This window comes from Temnothorax nylanderi, unplaced genomic scaffold (assembly GCF_030848795.1).
Source record: "Temnothorax nylanderi isolate EJ_2023f unplaced genomic scaffold, tnyl_v1.0 TNYL_tig0112_pilon, whole genome shotgun sequence".
Classification (NCBI taxonomy): domain Eukaryota; kingdom Metazoa; phylum Arthropoda; class Insecta; order Hymenoptera; family Formicidae; genus Temnothorax; species Temnothorax nylanderi.
The window spans coordinates 421,556-442,542 of record NW_027249174.1 but is presented as its reverse complement, the minus strand read 5'-3'; the positions used below and the strand labels follow the sequence as shown (position 1 = coordinate 442,542).

The 20,987-nt window shown below is 35.9% G+C and overlaps 2 protein-coding genes and 2 long non-coding RNA genes across 4 annotated transcripts in view; 2 read left to right on the top strand and 2 right to left on the bottom strand.

Moving 5' to 3' along the window:
• The first annotated feature begins 1,521 nt into the window (after nt 1-1,521).
• Nucleotides 1,522-2,328, top strand: LOC139776109 (uncharacterized). The gene is made up of 2 exons (XR_011719013.1): nt 1,522-1,815; nt 2,184-2,328. It is a non-coding gene; the product is annotated as an uncharacterized lncRNA (long non-coding RNA).
• Nucleotides 2,329-6,816: 4,488 nt separating this feature from the next.
• LOC139776108 (uncharacterized) lies at nt 6,817-13,524 on the bottom strand. The gene is made up of 2 exons (XR_011719012.1): nt 10,476-13,524; nt 6,817-10,214 (listed from the first exon to the last, which is right to left on the bottom strand). It is a non-coding gene; the product is annotated as an uncharacterized lncRNA (long non-coding RNA).
• LOC139776107 (cytochrome P450 4C1-like) lies at nt 11,868-14,616 on the top strand. The gene is given in 6 exon segments (XM_071712590.1): nt 11,868-11,962; nt 12,039-12,107; nt 13,524-13,666; nt 13,668-13,690; nt 14,079-14,258; nt 14,334-14,616. Coding segments are annotated over 6 exon segments (678 nt in total). The 5' UTR covers nt 11,868-11,875; the 3' UTR covers nt 14,510-14,616.
• Nucleotides 14,617-16,614: 1,998 nt separating this feature from the next.
• The window catches only part of LOC139776142 (uncharacterized), a 32,574-nt gene continuing 28,201 nt past the window's right edge, over nt 16,615-20,987 (bottom strand). The window contains exon 3 of the mRNA XM_071712651.1: nt 16,615-18,737. Coding sequence (XP_071568752.1) covers nt 17,592-18,446 — 855 coding nt within the window. The 5' untranslated portion in view covers nt 18,447-18,737 and the 3' untranslated portion in view covers nt 16,615-17,591. The remainder of the gene's footprint in view (nt 18,738-20,987) is intronic.

The window sequence follows — 20,987 nt, the reverse complement described above, 5'->3', positions numbered from 1 at the left end:
TTCTCAACTCTCTCTCTCTCCCTCTCCCCCTCTCTCCCCCCCTCTCTTCCCTCTTTCTGTCTGTGTCTTCTACTTTTTCCCTCTCGTTCGTCATCTTTAACTTTGTCAAACACATCTAATCACGGAGAACAAAAATTATGAAGAAACACGCTATCACAATATTAATCGTCGACGAGTTACGTACAATATAAGTCTAATTATTATTTTAAGGCTTGCCTCTCTCTCTCTCTCTCTCTCTCTCTCTCTCTCTCTCTCTCTCTCTCCTCTCTCTCTCTCTCTTCTCTTCTCTATAAAAAATTATTGTTTATGTTTGCTAGTTCTTACAGATATTTTTATGTCGTTATCTTGCCATTTTGTATCTTTGCCCTTCGCCTATGCTTGGGCATATTAATATATATATCAATCAAATATCTCTTCTTCTTCTTATTCTTCTTCTTTTCCTTTCTCTCTGTCCCTCTCGACTTTTCTTCTTTTTCTTTATTTGTCATCCTCAACTTTGTCATATCTAATTACAGAGAACAAAAAAATTACTAACACACAATTACTAACACACAATTACTATCACCATCTTTATATCGTCGACGATTTACGCACAATATAAGTTTAATTATTTTTTTAAAAACTTACTTCTTTCGGTTGTTCCCTCCATCTTTCTCTCTTTTTTTCTTTGTCTCCTTCTTTGTCTCTTGTTCATCATCTTTAACTTTGTAATATCTAATCACAAGAATGAAAAAATTACGAACGAACGCTCTATCATCATCTTCATCATAGACGTTTACGTATCAATATAAGGTTCAATTATTATTTTAAGGGCTTACATCTCACTTTTTCTCCCTGTCTATTCTCTTTCTTTCTCTTTCAATTTGCACACACTGTCTGCACTGGAGCGCACACGTGCGTATATATGCTGTCTCTTTCAATATTCCAACGTCATCAGGTTTCAAGATTGCCGGCCATGCATATATTTTCTCTCCTCTTTTATACGTATCTTTATAATACCTTATATAGTAGTAATTTTACTACTGTTGTATGCACAAAACATTTGTACACAAAACACATTGTTAGCAACATTTATGAAAACCGTTAATAACTGAAATAAGAAGATAACACAAAGTATCTTATGTAAAATAATAAAATACTAAAAATTATAATAAAAACATTATATAGAATTTATCTAAAACTTATCTGAAATTTTTCGATGACAACCGTTAACAGACGCGCGCTGCGCGCGCGTTATTTAGCTTTTTAAATTTTATACTTTTTATTATAACTTAACTTTTAACTACTATTATTTGATTTTTACTACGTTACACTATTATACTCACACGACAATACGCTAACGTTCAAACTGTCAAAACACACTCCGCGATGACAGTCCCTCACGGGATGAAGCAAGCTACGGCGCGGCAATCAATCGAGATAACCAATCAGCATCGCGGGTAAAAAGGCAACAATAAATTCGACTATCGACTTAACACGCCTTTTTTAAGAGTGGATTACGAGCGAGAAGGGATGTATGAGCAGGATGGCCATCTTGTTGAAAGATAATATTTGGTAATACAGCCAATGGAACATCTTCTAATAAATTAGGTAATGTTTCCTCCAGGAAAGCGGAATAAACTTCTGCTGTGACGTTAATATTTTCCGAAAAGAAATACGGCCCGATAACTTGATTATCTAAAATTCCCATCCAGACATTAAGGGGGTAGTCCTCTAAATAATTTTTTTTTTTGACAAATTTTTTTTTTCGCTTGACGAAGCCCTCCACGTCAACCTCGAAGGGATGCTGTATGGGCCAGGCATTGCTGACTAGAGGTATGTTGAACTAAACTGCAAAAAATGTAATCCGAAACTTCAAACGCGTTTTTCTCGAAACGGTTGTTTTTGAAATCAGTGGCCGGCATAACGTTTTATCGACACATACGATTTTGATCGGACTTTGCGTTTCGCATTCTCAATTGAATTATCTAGTCCCCTACGTAGCCGTTTTTGGATCCCTTGAAAAATCTGTGCTCGGTGCACGTTTCTGTACCGATTTTTAGGCTGAAAAATAACGTTTTTTTTTTAACACGTCATCATTTTTCATTTTGTTTTTTTTTTTTCAATTCTCCTACGTAGGGGACTGGATTTAGCATTTGACAATAACTTAAAAACATTTATTTTGTTGCAAAACCAATCGGAAGACCCCCAGGCCGGCCACCGAAAATGGGCGTTTCCAGGACAAGGGGTGCTTTCACCTCGTGCAGCGGTCACGGGAAGCGGCCGATGGAGTAAAAAAAAATTATGCCCGAAAGCTATTTATATGATTAATAAATGGATACACTCAAATTTGTCATTCCCTTTTATTTTAGTATTAAAAAAAAATACCGAAAAACACCTATTTTTCAGCCATATTTAGAGGACTACCCCCTTAATATGGAATTGGCCCTGGATGTGTGTTTCCTTTCGGCAATGAGGATTTTCCTCCGCATAATGATGTTCATTATGTCTGTTTATGTCTGATAATGGAGCGTATTAATTGTTATTAATTTTTTATTAACCATTTATTCTCTCGCGGTCGATAGCAAAGAAATTACTAACACACAATTACTTAGGGAAAATTTTTAGGGAATTACGTTCTTGTGATAACAAAACAATTCAGCAAGTATCTACGACAAGACGCGGTTTCCTTTAATTGTTATTATATTTTTATTAATAATTTATTCTGCAGCGACCGATAGCAAAGAACGATTCTCTCGTCTTGACGCAAATACTTGCTGAATCGTTTTGTTATCGCAAGAACGTGATTGCCTAAAAATTTGGAGAAAATCGCTCTTTGCTGTCGATCGCGAGAGAATAAATGGTTAATAAAAAATTAATAACAATTAATACGCTCCATTATCAGACATAAACAGACATAATGAACATCATTATGCGGAGGAAAATCCTCATTGCCGAAAGGAAACACACATCCAGGGCCAATTCCATATTAATGTCTGGATGGGAATTTTAGCAGCATGGAAGATAAGGAAAACGTGAGCAAAATGAAAGTGAAGAGAAAAGAAGCGACATTTAGGAGAAGAAACGAAAAGAGGAAGAGAAACGTAAACAGGAAGAAGAGCAAAAGAAAAGAAGGGAGAAAGCGTAAAGAGGAAGAGAAAAAGCGTGAAGAAAGGAGAAAGCAGGAGGAGGAGAACTTAAAGAGGAAGTAGGAAGAAGAGAAGAGAAAGCGGGGAGAGTTTAAAAACTAGAAGAAAAACAGAAGAAAGAGGAGGAAAAGAAGAAGAAATTTGAGGAAAAGCTAAAAAGACAGGAAGAAGAGAGACTCAGGAAAGAGGCAGAGGCGCGACGGCGGGCGAAAATGAGGTCTGAGGTATGACGAAATAACAGAGAAAGTCAGCCACATTTCAGAAGCTGATCTCGATGAAGAAGGAGTAGCAGCATGGAAGATAAGAAAAACGTGTGCAAAAGGAAAGTGAAGAGAAAAAGAAGCCACATTTCAGAAGTTGATCTCGATGAAAAAGGAGTAGCAGCATGGAAGATAAGGTAAACGTGAGCAAAAGGAAAGGAAGAGAAAAAGAAGGTAACAAGAACATCTAGAAGAATGATAAATAAAGAAGGTTATGGACACGAGAAGGAAGAAACATAATAAAAATATTCGAGAAGCGACGCATAGATGATAGTAGTAAGAAAAAAGAGAGAGGAAAATTGAGAGAAGACAGAAACTCGAAGTATAGAAGTATTAGCAGTAAATGGCAAAGATATGGAGAAACAAAATGACGCAGTGGATAGAAGAGAAAATATAAGTCAAAGCAGGATCAAGTTTTACCAAGGAGGAAGAGGAACAACGGCGAAGAGAGATAAAGAAAGAGAGAAAGAGAGTACTTGCTCGGCAGTCAGGGTGTGCTCAAACCAGGGCCCCTGACATAACTTCTTTAAAGAAAGAGAGTAGAATGTAAAACATAGAAAGAGGGGTAGAATAATGCGTGTTTATTTAGGTTGCAGGTAGGAGAGAGAGAAAGGAAGCCAAAAAAGGAGTAGCCGGACAGATGGGATGGAAGCAGGAAGGATGGATGAGAGGAGGTTATGAGGAATATTCAGAGGAACCGACAAAGATGGAAGGGAGCCAGGAGGAAGGAAAGGAAGGAAGTCTGAAGAGAAGGCCGGGGGAGTAGTAAGGAGAAGGGAGGGTGGGTGTAAGCATGTGAGGTCGCCCAATGGCCAGGATTTGAAGGGGACAAATGAAAGTTGTAAAGGTTTGGTTAAAAACGCCTTGTAAAGCCGCGAGGCGCACAATAAAATAATTGATTGATTGAATTGATTGATTGATATTCCTATTGATAAATAAAATTAGACTAAAATCAAATTTTTAAAACTGTAAGTATTAATATCACAACATAGATACTGATTCGTATAATTTTTATATAGCCACAGATTTTTGAAATATATATGATAATATTATCATGATATTTTTACAAATGCGTTTGCAGAAACTGCCATGGGCACTCCTTTACGAGGCCTCGGTGATTTCCAGCAGCAGTATCAAGAAGCGGTACATCGGATGGGCGAACTTTTTATTTACAGGTATAATAATTCATGTTTTATTAGCTATAAATAACTGTATATCCATATTCTGTCTTAATTAATTACAATTAATTAAAATATGAATTCGTATTGTATAATTATATGAACAGGTAAGTTAATAATACAATGGTTATTGTAAAGGTAAATTATCACTTTCGTTAATTAGAAATGTATGAATTACGTGTATGTTAAATTATCTATTTAAAAATAAATAGAAATTTTAAAAATAAATAGTTAAGAGGTGTAATAGGTTTGTACTATATATAACATTTTGCATATGTCTCTAGCATAATTTTATTAGTGTTTTAATGTATTCTTTTTTACATAGTTACTGAAATAAAACTAATTGTAAAAGTATACAAAGAGCTTTAAAGAAATGTTTTCCAAATTTACATTATTATGTTCTTAAAGTAACATGCCTAACATTTAAATTATTTAGACTATTTAGGCAATGGCTGTACAGCGATTGGATATTCTCGTTGACGTCGAAAGGTAGAGAGCACACAAAAGAAGATATTGAAGATATTACATGGATTTACTAAACGAGTACGCAAAAATGCTACTTAATATTATATTTAGACAATATCTATTTAGAATTATTATATAATATCTATTAGAGCAATCTCAAAATTCCCGAAAAAACGCCTGGGTAAACCAAGGGATGATGTCGCTGATCGGTAAGTGAAATATCGGAAAAGCGGAAATGACTCAATAGTGTGAAACTCGAGTAGAAAAAGACCGGTTACGACATGTTTAATCCACGAAAACATTTATGCGGTCCGATTTGAAATTAGAGGCATTTAGTTATGATTCAAATTACGAATATCAATTTCATCCGAGTGTAATAATTGAGAAAATGGATGCAATATGTGATCATTGTCAAGTAAAAAAAGTTTAAAACTTAAGCACCTAGAATGTGTTATTCATGCAGAAAAGTTAAACTACCGTCTTTAAATCAACCACCCGACACACTCCTTATGTTTGTCCACAATAAGAATATTGAAACACATATGAAGTCGTTTCAAGAAAAACGACTCCCGGGCGAAGCCCGGGTAACCAGCTAGTTAGATATATTATTGTTTTTATATATATTTATATACTTCGCCTAGTGTATAGTATATAAATTTGCGTTAAAATTTGTAACTTATAAAATTCTATACAAAAAACGTTTTATACTTTTTTTCTCAGGATCAATCATTTTCGTGTCGTACATTTTATAAAGTTTCAAGTTTTATACATCTCACATACTTGTTTTGCGCCAAAAAACGTCATCTGGAATACCATGTTATATTGTCTAATGTTATTTAAAAAGTCTTTTGATAATGGGTGTAACCCTAATAAAAGGTCTTTAATCGGTTGAGGTGGTTCTAAAATTTCTGGAAGCATTATCTTCCCACCGTCACAACAAAAACCGTTTCGTTCTTCAAGCCATTTTTTCGCATGGCAGTTTGCACATACTTTATTACCTATTTGTATATCCGTTTCTTTTGCATAATCAATGTTCGGATCATATAAAAACGCGGATCTTGATTTGCTTAAATTAATGCAATTTCGTTTTCTGTACTTAGCGGCACGTTCACGTTGTTCATTAAGTCGCTGCACCCTTTCCACAGCTTGTCGAGAAGAATATACTAATCTCTTTTGAGACAACCGAGCTTCTCGTGCTTCTTCTGTTTCATTAAGCCTATTTAAACACGGAGAAAAAGTTACGGTTGCTACAACAGAATAATAATGTTAATTTTCGCCCATCCATACAAAAGGGTTATGGAAATTATAGTATTCTGGAAGTGACCTATATGGTTGCCCTAACCTTAGTGAGAGTAGCTACTATATGGATGTTGCAACCATAATATATGGATGTTACAACCATAATGAACAAATATTCACCCGACAAAAAAAATTATTTATTTCGAAATTTTATTACTATTTTTTAACTAAATTTGTTTCTTAAGATGCAGTCTATGATTATAAATATTTTCTCGTATTTGAAAAAATACACTTACCTTGGTGGGATTCGAACTCGGGACCTCTGGATCGTGAGCCAACTGCCTTACGTGGTAGACTACTTCTTAATTTAATGTAAGTGTTATATATAGTCTACATATGTACCAGCGCAAATATATAATTTTTCAAAAATCATCTTAAGAAACAAATTCAGTTTAAAAAGAGTAATAAAATTTTGAATTGGATATATGATATAATATTTCTTAATATCGGGTGAATGTCAGAAACCAGTGTCGGCTCATTACGAAATTTTGTGTTCGTAAATATATTTATGAAAAAAGTATATTTATAAAGTTAAAACATCCTTATCAAATCCACTTTATTCTATGCAGAAATTCTTTTGCGCGCGCAATGGAACTAAACTCTCAATCATGCAGTGATTCAGTGCTTTACCGTGCAGCTATATCTTATGGATCTCTCAACCATAATATTTGTGCTGCAGACCACATAAGAGAGATAGCAATAATCCTTTGGTTGAGGCAACCATATACGAGGGTATTGTAACCGAATGTCACGTATCGTAAGAACTATGGTTATGAAAACTGTATAAATGAGCATATCTTAACAGCTACATTCAATGTAATATCAATTTAACTTGAATTCACATACATTTCTTTTTCAATCATAGAGAATGTTGTTGTAACAACCGTAGCAATTTTCTCCGTGAATGTATACGTCTGGCATCGGAATTTTTTCTAGACAGCTGTGATTTTTTTTAGGCATTTCAAATTTTAAAGAATGATTTCAAGTAATTATAAAAATTAATAATTTAAATTATACGAAATAATAATCTAAGAGAGAGACTGAAATTTTAATTTTGCTTATCTACCTTTATGAACAACGGTTCCAAGAATACTGAAAACTTCAACAGATCACGGATACATTATTGTATCCCTGACTTACCGTATCATCTATTAATGGCAGATTCCTGAGATCTTTTGTAGACATTTATGCATTTCGAATTTTAAAGCATAATTTCAAGTAATTATAAAAATTAATAATTTAAATTGTACGAAATAATAATCTAATAAGAGGGAGACTGAAATATTAATTTTGCTTATCTACCTTTATGAACAACGGTTCCAAGAATACTGAAGACTTCAACAGATCAAGGATACATTATTATATCCCTGCCCACTCGGCATGTAATATTTCAGAAACATTTCTGCAAAATTCCATTTGAAATATTACACCTTTCATCAATATTTCAGAAATATTTCACGACCGTTTCTGCAACATTTCTGCAATGTTTCAATCGGCACAATTATTTCAAATGCAACTTTGCTGCAACTTTGCTGAAAGATTTCGGCAATATTTCTGAAATATTTCTTAAATATATCTACGAAATATTGCAGAAACACTTCAGATATTTCAAATACATTTTACACTGAGAAAAATGTTTTGTATTAGCAAACAAAATTTTGTTACTGACGCAAAAACTATTTGTTGATATGTGAAAAATGAAATATTTTGTTACCGTAACAAAAAAAAATATATTAAGCCATGTGCGTATAGCCGCCGCGCATTTATCCGAAGAAATCCACTCTCTCAGCCGGTCACCCATCCAAGTAGTATACCGGCGCCTTGTTGCTTGACATCGATGATCGAACAGGGTAGTGGTGATCCTCTGACTCTGGCGCTCCTTTCTTTCTTATACTTGCTTATTTTGGTGAGCATAAAGCTATCGCATAAAAATAAACAATACAGATATACGAATAAATCTTTTTTGCCAGTCAGCGTCGAATATTATTTTATATTAAATATTATTAAATATTATATTTTATATTAAAAATGCCATATGACAAAATTTGGAATATTAAAAAATTCTTAATAAAAGAGAAAAAATGCAATAAAATGCAATATTATATAACAATAAATTTAATTTTTTATAAGTTCTAAAGTCTGTCAGCAATTTTTCGGAAATATTACAAATGCAATGTTGTATGTGAAACATTCAAAAATATAACGCATGCAATGTAAACGTAATAATAGTTTTATCATGTATCAGAAATGTTTCTAAACCATTACATCTGCAATATTTCTTCTGCAATATTGTAGAAATTCACTGCCTGCAATTCAATTTTTCATTATCTACGCAATCTTTCAGAAATTTTTCAGAAATATTTTAAATGCAATGTTGCGTTTGATATGTTACAGAAATATTACTCGTGCAATGCAAACGTAATATTACTTTTATAATGTTTCAGAAATATTTCTGAAATATTGCATCTGCTACTTTTTTTTGCAATATTACAGAAACTTACAAATATTGTAAACAACTTTCTGAAAGATTTCAGAAATATTGTTAATGCAATATTATAAAAAACATGATGCAGGTACATTTCTGAAATATTTCAGATGCATAGTTACAAATGAAATGTTAACGAAATATTTCTGCACCATTTCTGAATATTTCAATATTTCAGCAACATAACATGCCGAGTGGGTGACTTACCGTATCTCCTATTAATAACAGGTTCCTGAGATCTTTTGTAGGCAAAAATCCTAATACCAAAATGAGTGGCTGCTATAATTTTTTAACCAAAAAGATTCAAAATTCACCAATCTGCTTGTCACAATTTCGCCTTCTCAGGAACATCACATGTCGAAAGAGCTTTACCACAACACTTTACTCAGTTCGAATAGAAATACTTGAACTTATTATTCACTTTATTTCTTTCTATACTGTTCGTATAGCCGACAAATATTCATACACGGAAAAAACGGTATGGTTGCCACATCCAAAGAAATAGTAAGATTTGGAGCAAGAATATCTGTGGTGGTCACACCCACATTGATGGATCACTATACACTATATATGGTTGGGACAACCATAGAGAATTGATACTAGCGCTGGTGCGGTGGTGCGGCAACTATGATATAGTTAAGACACCACATCAATATGGGTGTGACAACCACCAGATATTCTTGCGCCAAATCTTACTATTTCTTTGGATGTGGCAACCATACCGTTTTTTCCGTGTAATAATTTCTAAATTGTCTTACGAAAACACGAAATGTCTCGAAATGCAAAGCATTCATATAAAACGTGTCGCCGACAAATGACGTTTCTCATGTACTAAGAAAATCAATACAATCAGTACGAAGTTTGATGTATTGATTTTCCATAAAAACTGTTTGTGAAATTACTAAGCTGACCTGCTATCAATTCACTCTCTTGTCATTATAAGCTGCTGGTTTCACATATTATATGTCATTTTGATTTTTATAAAGAAAGAACCCTTTTATCGATCATCGCCAAATTCAATACCAACCTTCCTTTAATGATATAATATATCTATATAAAATTACACACGGAGAAAATTGCTACGGTTGTTACAACAACATTCTCTATGATTGAAAAAGAAATGTATGTGAATTCAAGTTAAATTGATATTACATTGAATGTAGCTGTTAAGATATGCTCATTTATACAGTTTTCATAACCGTAGTTCTTACGATACGTGACATTCGGTTACAATACCCTCGTATATGGTTGCCTCAACCAAAGGATTATTGCTATCTCTCTTATGTGGTCTGCAGCACAAGTATTATGGTTGAGAGATCCATAAGATATAGCTGCACGGTACAGCACTGAATCACTGCATGATTGAGAGTTTAGTTCCATTGCGCGCGCAAAAGAATTTCTGCATAGAATAAAGTGGATTTGATAAGGATGTTTTAACTTTATAAATATACTTTTTTCATAAATATATTTACGAACACAAAATTTCGTAATGAGCCGACACTGGTTTCTGACATTCACCCGACATTAAGAAATATTATATCATATATCTAATTCAAAATTTTATTACTCTTTTTAAACTGAATTTGTTTCTTAAGATGATTTTTGAAAAATTATATATTTGCGCTGATTATGACATATGTAGACTATATATAACACTTACATTAAATTAAGAAGTAGTCTACCACGTAAGGCAGTTGGCTCACGATCCAGAGGTCCCGAGTTCGAATCCCACCAAGGTAAGTGTATTTTTTCAAATACGAAAAAATATTTATAATCATAGATGCATCTTAAGAAACAAATTTAGTTAAAAAATAGTAATAAAATTTCGAAATAAATAATTTTTTTTGTCGGGTGAATATTTGTTCATTATGGTTGTAACATCCATATATTATGGTTGCAACATCCATATAGTAGCTACCCTCACTAAGGTTAGGGCAACCATATAGGTCACTTCCAGAGTACTATGGTTTCCATAACCCTTTTGTATGGATGGGCGAAAATTAACATTATTATTCTGTTGTAGCAACCGTAACTTTTTCTCCGTGCATGTATAACTTATACACTTTTCAAGCAGATATCGGTAACGCCTTCACCGATCCTCGCCAAATTCAATAACAATCTTCCTTAAATAATACTGTATCCATCAAATAACTTATACATTTTTTAAGCAGAAATCGGTAACCCCTCCACCGATCCTCGCCAAATTCGAAACAACCTTCCTTTAATGATACTCTATATAAGATGACAAATATGACATGTATAACTTACACACTTTTTAAGCAAAAATCGGCAACCCTTTCACCGATTCTCGCCAAATTCAATATAATAATATTCTATCCATAAAAAAAAAATTAGCTCGATATCTCAAAATTTGCAGAAATCAGAACAATTACGTAAATTTTTTTAGACAGAAATCGGTAACCCCTTTATTAGGAAATTCTACCCCTGTTTTATATACAATTCTTTAAGATTCGGTCAATTATTTCCCGAAAAATTGGAAAATTTTCGGATACCGGTACCAATAAAGATCGGTAACGAAAAACTATACAGTTTATAGCACTCCCCGGGAAATTCTACCCCTGTTTTATATACAATTCTTTTCGGTCAATTATTTCCCGAAAAATTGGAAAAATTTCGGATACCGGTTCCAAAAAAGATCGGTAACGAAAAATTATACACTTCATATCACTCCCCGGAAAATTCTACCCCTGTTTCATATATAATTCTTTGAGATTCCGTCAATTATTTCCCGAAAAATTGAAGAAATTAGAAAAACCGGTTTCCAGAAGATCGGTAACAAAAAACTATACACCCTATAGCACTCCCCGGGAAATTCTACCCCTGCTTCATATACAATACTTTCAAAATCGGTCCAATAGTTTCTAAGATTACACCGAACAACAGTACAAACTTTTCCCCTTTATATAATAGTAGAGATACTTATAGTTTAAATTCTTAACGTAGTCAAGTTTATGTAATGGAAACGTCACAGAAGAATTGAGCTGTTAATTTAATACAGACATATTTACATATTTCGATTTAGTACGAAGACGGCTTGCAATGTTGGATCTTCTAATAGCGGCATCTCGTGACGGTCTTATGACGGATTCAGATATTAGGGAGGAAGTTGACACTTTTATGTTTGAGGTATATAATTTCTTTTGTAATCTTTCTTATTCATTATTTGATTTATCGATACATGATACATTGTATACGATTATAGGGTCATGATACTACAACGATGGGTCTGTGCTTCATTTCGGCACTATTAGCTGAGCATAAGGACATTCAGGTATCTATCGTCAAATGTAAATTGCTATTACAAGACAAAGAAATTAATTGATTCCAAAAGTTATTTATTAACCTTCCGTCTGTATACGTGAGTCTACGGCGTCCGAGCCAAAATGAGATTTGCTTATAACTATAAAACTTACGAGCCTTCCAGATAATATTAAATTAACGATGTTTATCGAAATGATTATAAAAACTTCAGTATAAACAGAGGTTTCTTGAATTTTTTCAGATTTTTAAAAATACTTTAGAGAAAAATGGCGTCCAACGTGATAGACCCACGTACAGACGGACGATTAAATATGAATCAATATCTAACTTTTTAAATGTTTTTTAAGTGTGTATATGTGTATATGTACACAATTTGCTTTTTTGAATTAATAGATGTATAGAAAATATTCGCACGCACACGCTTAAGCGTACGCACATATTTCGGCGAAACTTCCGAAAACGTCCGTGCTCAGATTTAGGTAAAACTTTGTGAATAGGTTCCTTTTAGATAAAAAAGACATATACCAAAAGGATTTTTTGCGACTCCAAAGTTTAGCAACTTTTTTAACATTTTTAACTTGATGCCTCCGCGCATACATTTTCCACGTGAAACAAACCAAAACAGCTCTCAAGTAATGTAAACAACCATAAAGTCATACCCGTCCATGAAGTCATAACATAAACATCATTGGCGAAACTTCAGAAAATTAGAAACGTTGTAAACTACGATGCATAGTTTTCGAGATATCAATTTATATAATCTATCACATAGTATAATAATATACACAGAATTAGCAGTGAGAGAAAGAGAGAGAGAAACAGTACACACGTAAGCGAGGGAAGGGCTACCGCACCTCCCCCGAAAGCAGGGGGGGGGGGGTGTGGGTGAACCTCGGTTTGCGTGGAAAATGTATGCGCGGAGGCAGCAAGTTAAAAATGTTAAAAAAGTTGCTAAACTTTGGAGTCGCAAAAAAATTCTTTTGGTACATGTCTTTTTTATCTAAAAGGAACCTATTCACAAAGTTTCAACTAAATCGGAGCACGGACGTTTTCGGAAGAACAGCCCATATTTCAAATATTCTTTTATATCCTAAGTAATTTATATACACATATTTCAAATGAATAAATCAAAACATTTGTGAAATACAAATATGTCATTAGACTCGTGAAAATGTCAACAAATTAATAAACAGCTATACGAGTCAGGCGCGGTACGTGGTGCGCAAGTAAATAAATTAATAGGGACAGAAGTAACGAATTACAATGTATATAATATACAATGTATATAATATACATATACATCTATTCCAACTTAATAAACTGCGCGCCAATCATTTGTAAAATAAATATTTCATAGATATATTTGTTTCCACGTATAAACATCACAATAACAAGAGAAGCCTTTTAATTAACAATGATGATACAGGATCGTGTCAGGAACGAAGTCGATACTGCCTTGCAAGAGAATGAGCAGAAGTTTACTATGAAATTATTGCAAAACCTACCATATTTGGACAGATGTATAAAGGAAGCATTGCGCTTATATCCCAGCGTGTTTGCAATATCACATTGCTGGGGAAGACGTAAAATTACGTATGCATCTAATCAATTTTTTTCTTGTATAAATTTTTAAATAATTACGCAACATGTCATCAAATACGCATAAAAGGCAACATTCCCATATATTTCAAAGATTTAAAAATTTGTATTTTTTATTGATAAGTTTTTTCTATAATATTTTAAAATTTTATGTACAAAGCTTTATCTAATACAGCATATATACAATATTTTCAGAAAATAATGTTAAGCAAGTAGTGCTTAGTAAAATTTGAATAATAATTACATTATATTTTTTATCTTGCAAATTATAGGCAACTATTAACTATTCCTACGTTGTATTATATGTATATTCAATTTTAAAATTTTAATACAGCTTAAATTATTTTTTTAAGTCTTAATTGTTGTACGATATGCTTTTTAGAGTCATATTTGGTACCTGCTGGAACATTCTTGCATCTTAACATTTACGGAGTCCACAGAGATCCCAATTTTTGGTCAAATCCAGAAGTATTTGATCCTGATAGATTCTTGCCTGAGAAGATCCGACATCGTCATCCTTATTCGTATTTACCATACAGTGCAGGACCACGTAATTGCATCGGTAAGCTGTATTTTTTATATCCTAATGTGTAATACCATGTTATATTAACAGATTACGATATGCACCAAATTGTAGGTCAACGATTTGCTATGCTGGAAATGAAGGCCATGATAGCTCCTCTGGTACACAATTTCTATTTGGAGCCCATTGATTATTTAAAAAACCTTCGGCCGAAGCTTGATTTGGTAATTCGCGTTGATCAACTTCGTGTAAAATTTATCCCTGTCTGTAAAACGAATTTAAGCCTTTGAAGCAAATACCGAGTTAATGAACATCGTAGAAGGCAAAGGAAAGGTTTTATTTGCTTACAAAATAATTATCAATAGCGTCGTAATAGTAACACTTTGCACACGTGTCGTTATCGGTCACAACATTAAAATAAAAATGAAATGTAACAAATATATCAATAACATATAAATTATTTTACAATATAGTCAATAATAATATACATTATATACAAAATGTTTCTATAATTTTATTATTTTATATGTGCAATATATATATAGTCATGTATTTGCAGTGCATTTGTGTGTAATATGGTAATGTAACTTCCCAGACAGCACAGGATATCCTATGGATGTCTGTTTTATGTCCATTTCTTCTCAGGATGTCGATGGACCTTATAAAGATATCCATAGGATATACATTTGTGGATACTGTAGGAATATCCCAAAATGGACAAGTTTGTATATCCATATGCTATCTTTCTATGCCAACGCCATCTGCATGTAATTCTGATCCCGATCTCTTTCTGTTTCCTTCTATGGCCGGGCAAATCGGGATCTCATGTCGATCACGTCGAAAATTATACGTTATTTATATCAAAGGTAATCCTTTTTTTTACACCTAAAAATCGTATTGTGTGCCATTGGCTTTATATCATTATAATGATATATAAGAGTTAGATCCTTTTAATCTATTAAAATTTATATATATGCAGTTTCCACAATCAAGATCGAATAACCTCAATCATGGCATGAAACAATTAATTACTATGTTTACACGAGCGTTACTTCTGTAGTAACTTGATAATTTCTCTTCGTAAACGGGGTTTTGTAGTAAACTTATAATTCACTCCGGGTAAATGAGTAAATTACTACAAAAGTAACGCTATCACGTTACCTAACCTAACCTAAACGTAGTAAATTTTGCAGTTTAATTAGGAATATTTTGTACCACCACATCTGCGTTGCTCTCTTGATGAACAACATCAAATATGTAATTAAAACGCATAAGTAGTCTAAATTTGTCTGAAAATGGATTTATATTTGTAAATTTTTATGTGTATTGTCGGTGCTTTATACAGGGTATCTCTAAAGTTTGACCCAGAGTCCTGGATCTCGGAAACGGCTTTAGATATGGAAAAATGTTTCAGATAAAAGTTGTAGGATATAAACGGGGGGCAGATGATGAAAATATAGACTTGACCTCGAATGATCTTTTCAAGGCCAAGTCAATGTGATCAAAGTTTTTTTTACATGGAACCCCATTTTTTATTACATATTCTTGTAGCCCTTGTCGAGACGTTTTCAAAACACTATAATAAAGCTCTCTTTCATTAAGGACTTCCTGAGATATTTTAAATTTTGTTATGCTATTTTTAATATAAAATATGAAATATCTCGTAAAATATTTATTTTTCGATGACTTTACCTTAATACTTTTTTACATAGAATAATAAAAAGAATTGAATAATAATATTAATTTTTACATTTTGCAATATTGCAAAATTAAATATTTCTACAAAATACAATTAAATAATTTTTTTTACAAAAATCGATTTCTTTTATTATTCTGCGTATAAAAATATAAAGTCATCGAAAAGTGAATACTTTGCGAGATATTTTATATTTTATATTAAAAATATCATAACAAAATTTAAAATATCCCAGGAAATTCTTAATAAAAGAGAGCTTCATTATAGTATTTTGAAAATGTCTTGACAAGGGCAAGAATATGCAATAAAAAATGGAATATTCTATTTAAGGGGTAACGCCACTCTAGAGTCCCAAAAAAGCCAATTTTTGATAATTTTTTTCAGAAATACAATAATCATAAATGAAAATCGGTTTAATTCTATTTATTATCTATATATTGAGACCGGCGTTAAAATCTTTGACGAAAGTCGATAATTAATTTTGCGTGTAACGCCGACACCTGGCGCGGCCTGGGTCAAGGGCTGCCAGGGCTCTAGGAATTGACTAATATACTACGACAATTGGGCGCCAGTTAGTTTTGTGAGAACTAACAAACTCACGTTTATTAATCCGCGACTAATTATGAGACACTCAAGGGGAGTTCCGTCGGGGACCCAAGGAATGTTGCGAAAGTCAAAAGAAGAGAGATAGATAAGCTATACAAGCGTATTAATTTAATTAAACTTACGTACAGGTTATGTTACTGCTACCGTATACAGCGTACGGCCCGCTCACAATCTCTATATCACGTTGACAATTGTTCGGAACACTCGTACAACACAACGCTCTACAGTATTCTCAACTGGCAGACAAAATTACTCGGACTCTGCACGCCGAAGACCGACGAGCAAGTTCTCTAACGCTCTAATATGACAATGTATGATTCGGACTGTTCACGCCGAAGACCGACGAGAGAGTCTTCTTCGTCGATCTCTCGGTCGTCCTGCTACCACGCGACCACACCTTCGATCCTAGTCGTTATCGGTCGATATATTTCGTCGCGTGCGGCTACGCTATTGGCCCTTTGTCTCGGCGGTTTTCGGGTCTCGGCGCTCGCACAGCGCGGGCAATACGACGATCGGCAGCCCTATCGGATCGGTTATTACGTCGAGTGTCGATGTCGAGGGGAAGGATTATATTCTCCTGTCACACTCCCCTCCCTCGAACCTTGACATCGTGAATGAGATGTTCGGAAGGTCTCGTACGGGCCGTACCTTCGCCTTGCTGCTCCACTTATAGTCACCTGAAAATCTCCCTTTCACCCATAATTTATGGGTATGACATTTCTCATTGACTTTGGCAATTTGAGGAAGGGATGTTAGTAAGTGGGGCTGGAAATGGTACACTTATTATTTTGGTGACAAATGTATTTAAAGTCACGGTAGCCTAATTATGCTTTATAATCTTGTAATGCTTATTTGCTAAGTGAGACGAAAGAACACAACGGAAGACTTATCTATACTTATTTCGACGACCCTTCCTTAAATTAAATTTGACAAATTCACCGAAACAACGTAAATTAAACTTGTCAATAGTCACGGTGAATAATAAACTCGGCAAAACAAACATATGAAAACAGAATATTTAGAACAAAATGTTTAACATTGGTCGTCGAGGTCTTTATGAGGAGGGTAGCTTACGTCCTTTTCTTGTACTTGGTGGGTACTAAGACGTGGACTTCCTCCCCGTCTCGCATTTCCGGCCTCTCCCGCATGATCTCATCCAGCGCTTTCCTGTTGCGCGGTGCGCATACTGCTTGAATCGCAAGGAGGTTCTTTTCTACCGACAACTCTTTTGCTGATGGTGCAGCGGAGTTGGCGACGACCGGTGCGGAGAAAAGGGCGTTCTCCCGAATTAGGAAGGCGCGTACACGGTTTGGATAGTCCGTGGGGTCGTCGAATTTAGCCTTGACTCTCCTTTTCAGGGTCTCTGTGCCCTCGTTGACCAGGTATTGGTGGTCTTTGGGTATCAATGCTGTAGGCCAGGTTGCGTAATTGAGTCTCAACCAGTCGACGATGTCTCCGTACCGGATATTGCAGTCCGGGCATTCCGGGCAATAGAGGGACAAGTCCGTAGCGCATCCGGGGCACCGGTTGAGGGCGAGTTCGTGTTCTATCCCATGTGGGTAGACGCAGTCGTCGGTGTCGAATCCATCGGCCCCGCAAACTTGGCAGAATCCGGGACGATAGGGCAGTCTGCAATCTTTGAAATGATGCTCCTTTGAGCGGCAGTTGACGCATCCAGCGACGTGCTTTTTGCCTACGGAGGTGACGAAGGTTTGAGTGCCACGATCCACCTTAGTTGATTGCATGCGTTCGACTAGGAGTTTAGCCCGTTTAATAATGAGGTCTTTGAGCATGCCTTCGCTGATTATTCTACAATCGGCGAAATACAACGGCGTTTTCCCGCCCGTGGCATCGGGAAGTTCCGGGACGCCGAGTTCCTTCCGCACTTTGTCGAAGGACGGCATTTTTGCCAGTGGAAGTGGCATTACGGCTACCGAAGGGGCGACCAATGCCCTAGGATCGTCGGTTGTCTTCAACTCCCTTTTCCATTTCGACGATGTTTGCGAGGGATGATCCTTGCTGGGGATGCGGTTTCGTTTTATGTTTTCCGCACGGACTTCGGCAGCGGAAACCCTCGTTGGTTTTGTCAACTTGAGACGAGGAGGGGGAAGGGCCCGGATTTCCTTAAGTAAATTTTCGTTGGAGTAGCTCCTCCAAGCTCGGCGTGATTTCGTCGTCTCCGCCGTCCATGATGTTCTGTCGATTACAGATGAGTCCTGTCGAATGGCATGCAAAGTTTAAGAGTTGCGTAAACTCCGTCGAGGAACTTTCAAATCCGTTACATAATATTTGCCTATGACTTTATCAGTCTTGTCTGCCAGTTCGACGATCATTGGCCCGATTATTCGCTTTACAATTGCTGGGCTTAGGTAGCGGTGACCCAGTTTAGCTGAGTACCCTCCAGCTTTGTTACTCAGTTTTTTGTTCGGATAAAAAACTTCCGCGCCGATATTTAAGTCAAACCGTCTCATTCGGTCACGATTAGCCTTGGCAAGACGTTTGTCGGAGTATGATTTCAACTGATTTTCGACCTGATGTCGTAATTCGTCGAATTTACTCAGTTTTTTAACCCAGTATTTGACCAGGTCATCCGTTATCTCCTCATTACCGTCGACGAAACATCTCCGCTGGTTTATGTTTGCCTCTCGCGCGTAATTTAAGTAAAACGGCGTGACTCTACTACCGGCATGTGGTACCGTATTGTAAGCGAGTTGAAGTTTTGACAAATCTTTATCCCATTCGTTTTGACTATCTTTTATGAACGCGGCAATCATTGGTTTTATCGTCCTATTGACGCGTTCTACCGGATTTGCTTGAGGGTGCGCTAATGGGGTAGTGATGTGATTTATTTTCTTAGCTGTAAGAAATGCTTTGACGTCTTTGTTTACGTATTCAGTACCGTTATCTGTAATAATTGACTCGGGGATAATTCCCCATTTATCGAATACCGTCTCTAAGATTCTAACGACATTTTTACCGGTTTGCTTGCATACTGGGAACAGTTCGACAAATTTCGTATAGAGATCCTGCACGACAATTATGTATACATTCCTCTTCTTTGAACGAGTAAACGGCCCTACCGTATCGATTGACAATTGCGCCCACGGTGTGAGTAGGGGTCTTGTCATCAAAGGTCCTTTCAGTGGCCTTTGATTAAACTTGACCTTCATACACACGTCACAGTCCTCGACGAAGGATTTTACGTCCTGTGACATGCCTGGCCAGTAGTGGTTCTGTCGAATTCAATCGTATGTGCTATCTCTACCTAGGTGTCCTGCCTGTGGGGTTTCGTGATTTTCGCGTAAAATCTCGAGAACTTCCGCTGGTCTAACTACTCTTTTCCACGGATGTTCGTCATCGATCAGCATTTTCGCGTAGTCTGGTCTATGATAATATAACTCATCATTCTCGATCTTCCAATCCGCGAACCTATCGGGTTGTTTGCTTACGAGTTCGCGTTTTACATTATACCAATCTTTGTCACAGATAGTTGTTAACCTAGTTTGACTTTTAATTGTTTCCTCGACCGTTTTCTCCCACCCGAGAGGATCGACGTCAACATCGTACATGCGCGAAAGGGCGTCCGGCGCCTCGTTTGTTGTTCCGCGCCTATACTCGACTGTCATTTTATGCTGTAGGAGATAGATAGCCCACCTCGCTAGGCGGCCTACGGGGTTTTTTAATCCGTAGAGCCACTGTAAAGCCTGATGATCCGTGACGACTTTAAACGGCATGGCCTCCAAGTAACAACGCAATTTATCGACCGCCCAAACCACCGCCAGACACTCCTTCTCGGTAGTAGTATAGTGCAATTCCGCGCCTCTCAACGGTCGACTCAATACCTCGATTAAATTCTCTTTATCACCGTCAGGGTCTTTCTGTACTAGTATCGCGCCTAACCCGAAATCACTGGCATCTGTGTACAAAATAAAAGGTTGTCCCGGTATCGGCGTGTACAGTCGCGGCGCGTTGGCTAGTGCCGATTTAATTTCGTCAAACGATCTTTGTTCGACTTCCGTCCATTTCCACGGAACTTTCGGACTGGTTAGTTTATTCAACGGTCCCTGAACTCGGGCGATACTTTTCAGGTGACGATGGTACCAATTTACGAGACCGTTAAATTGTCGCAACTGCGTTCGATCTTTGGGAACCGGGAAGTCAAGAATTGGTTAAATTTTTTCTGGGTTTGGCCTCATACCAAACTCGTCGACTATATAACCCAAGAATTTCACTTCTTTACAGGCAAAACTACTTTTCTCACGATTGATCACGAGTTTTGCTTCGCGTAGAACCTCGAACAAAATTGATAATATTGCAAGATGTTCCTCAAGATTTTGACTAACTACAATCCAGTCATCTAAATACGCGAATACCTGATCCGCCCACTTATTCGGGAGATGTCTTTCGGCGATTTTTTCTTTAATTTTACGTTTTAATTGGTCCATCAGACTCTGGAAAGTAGACGG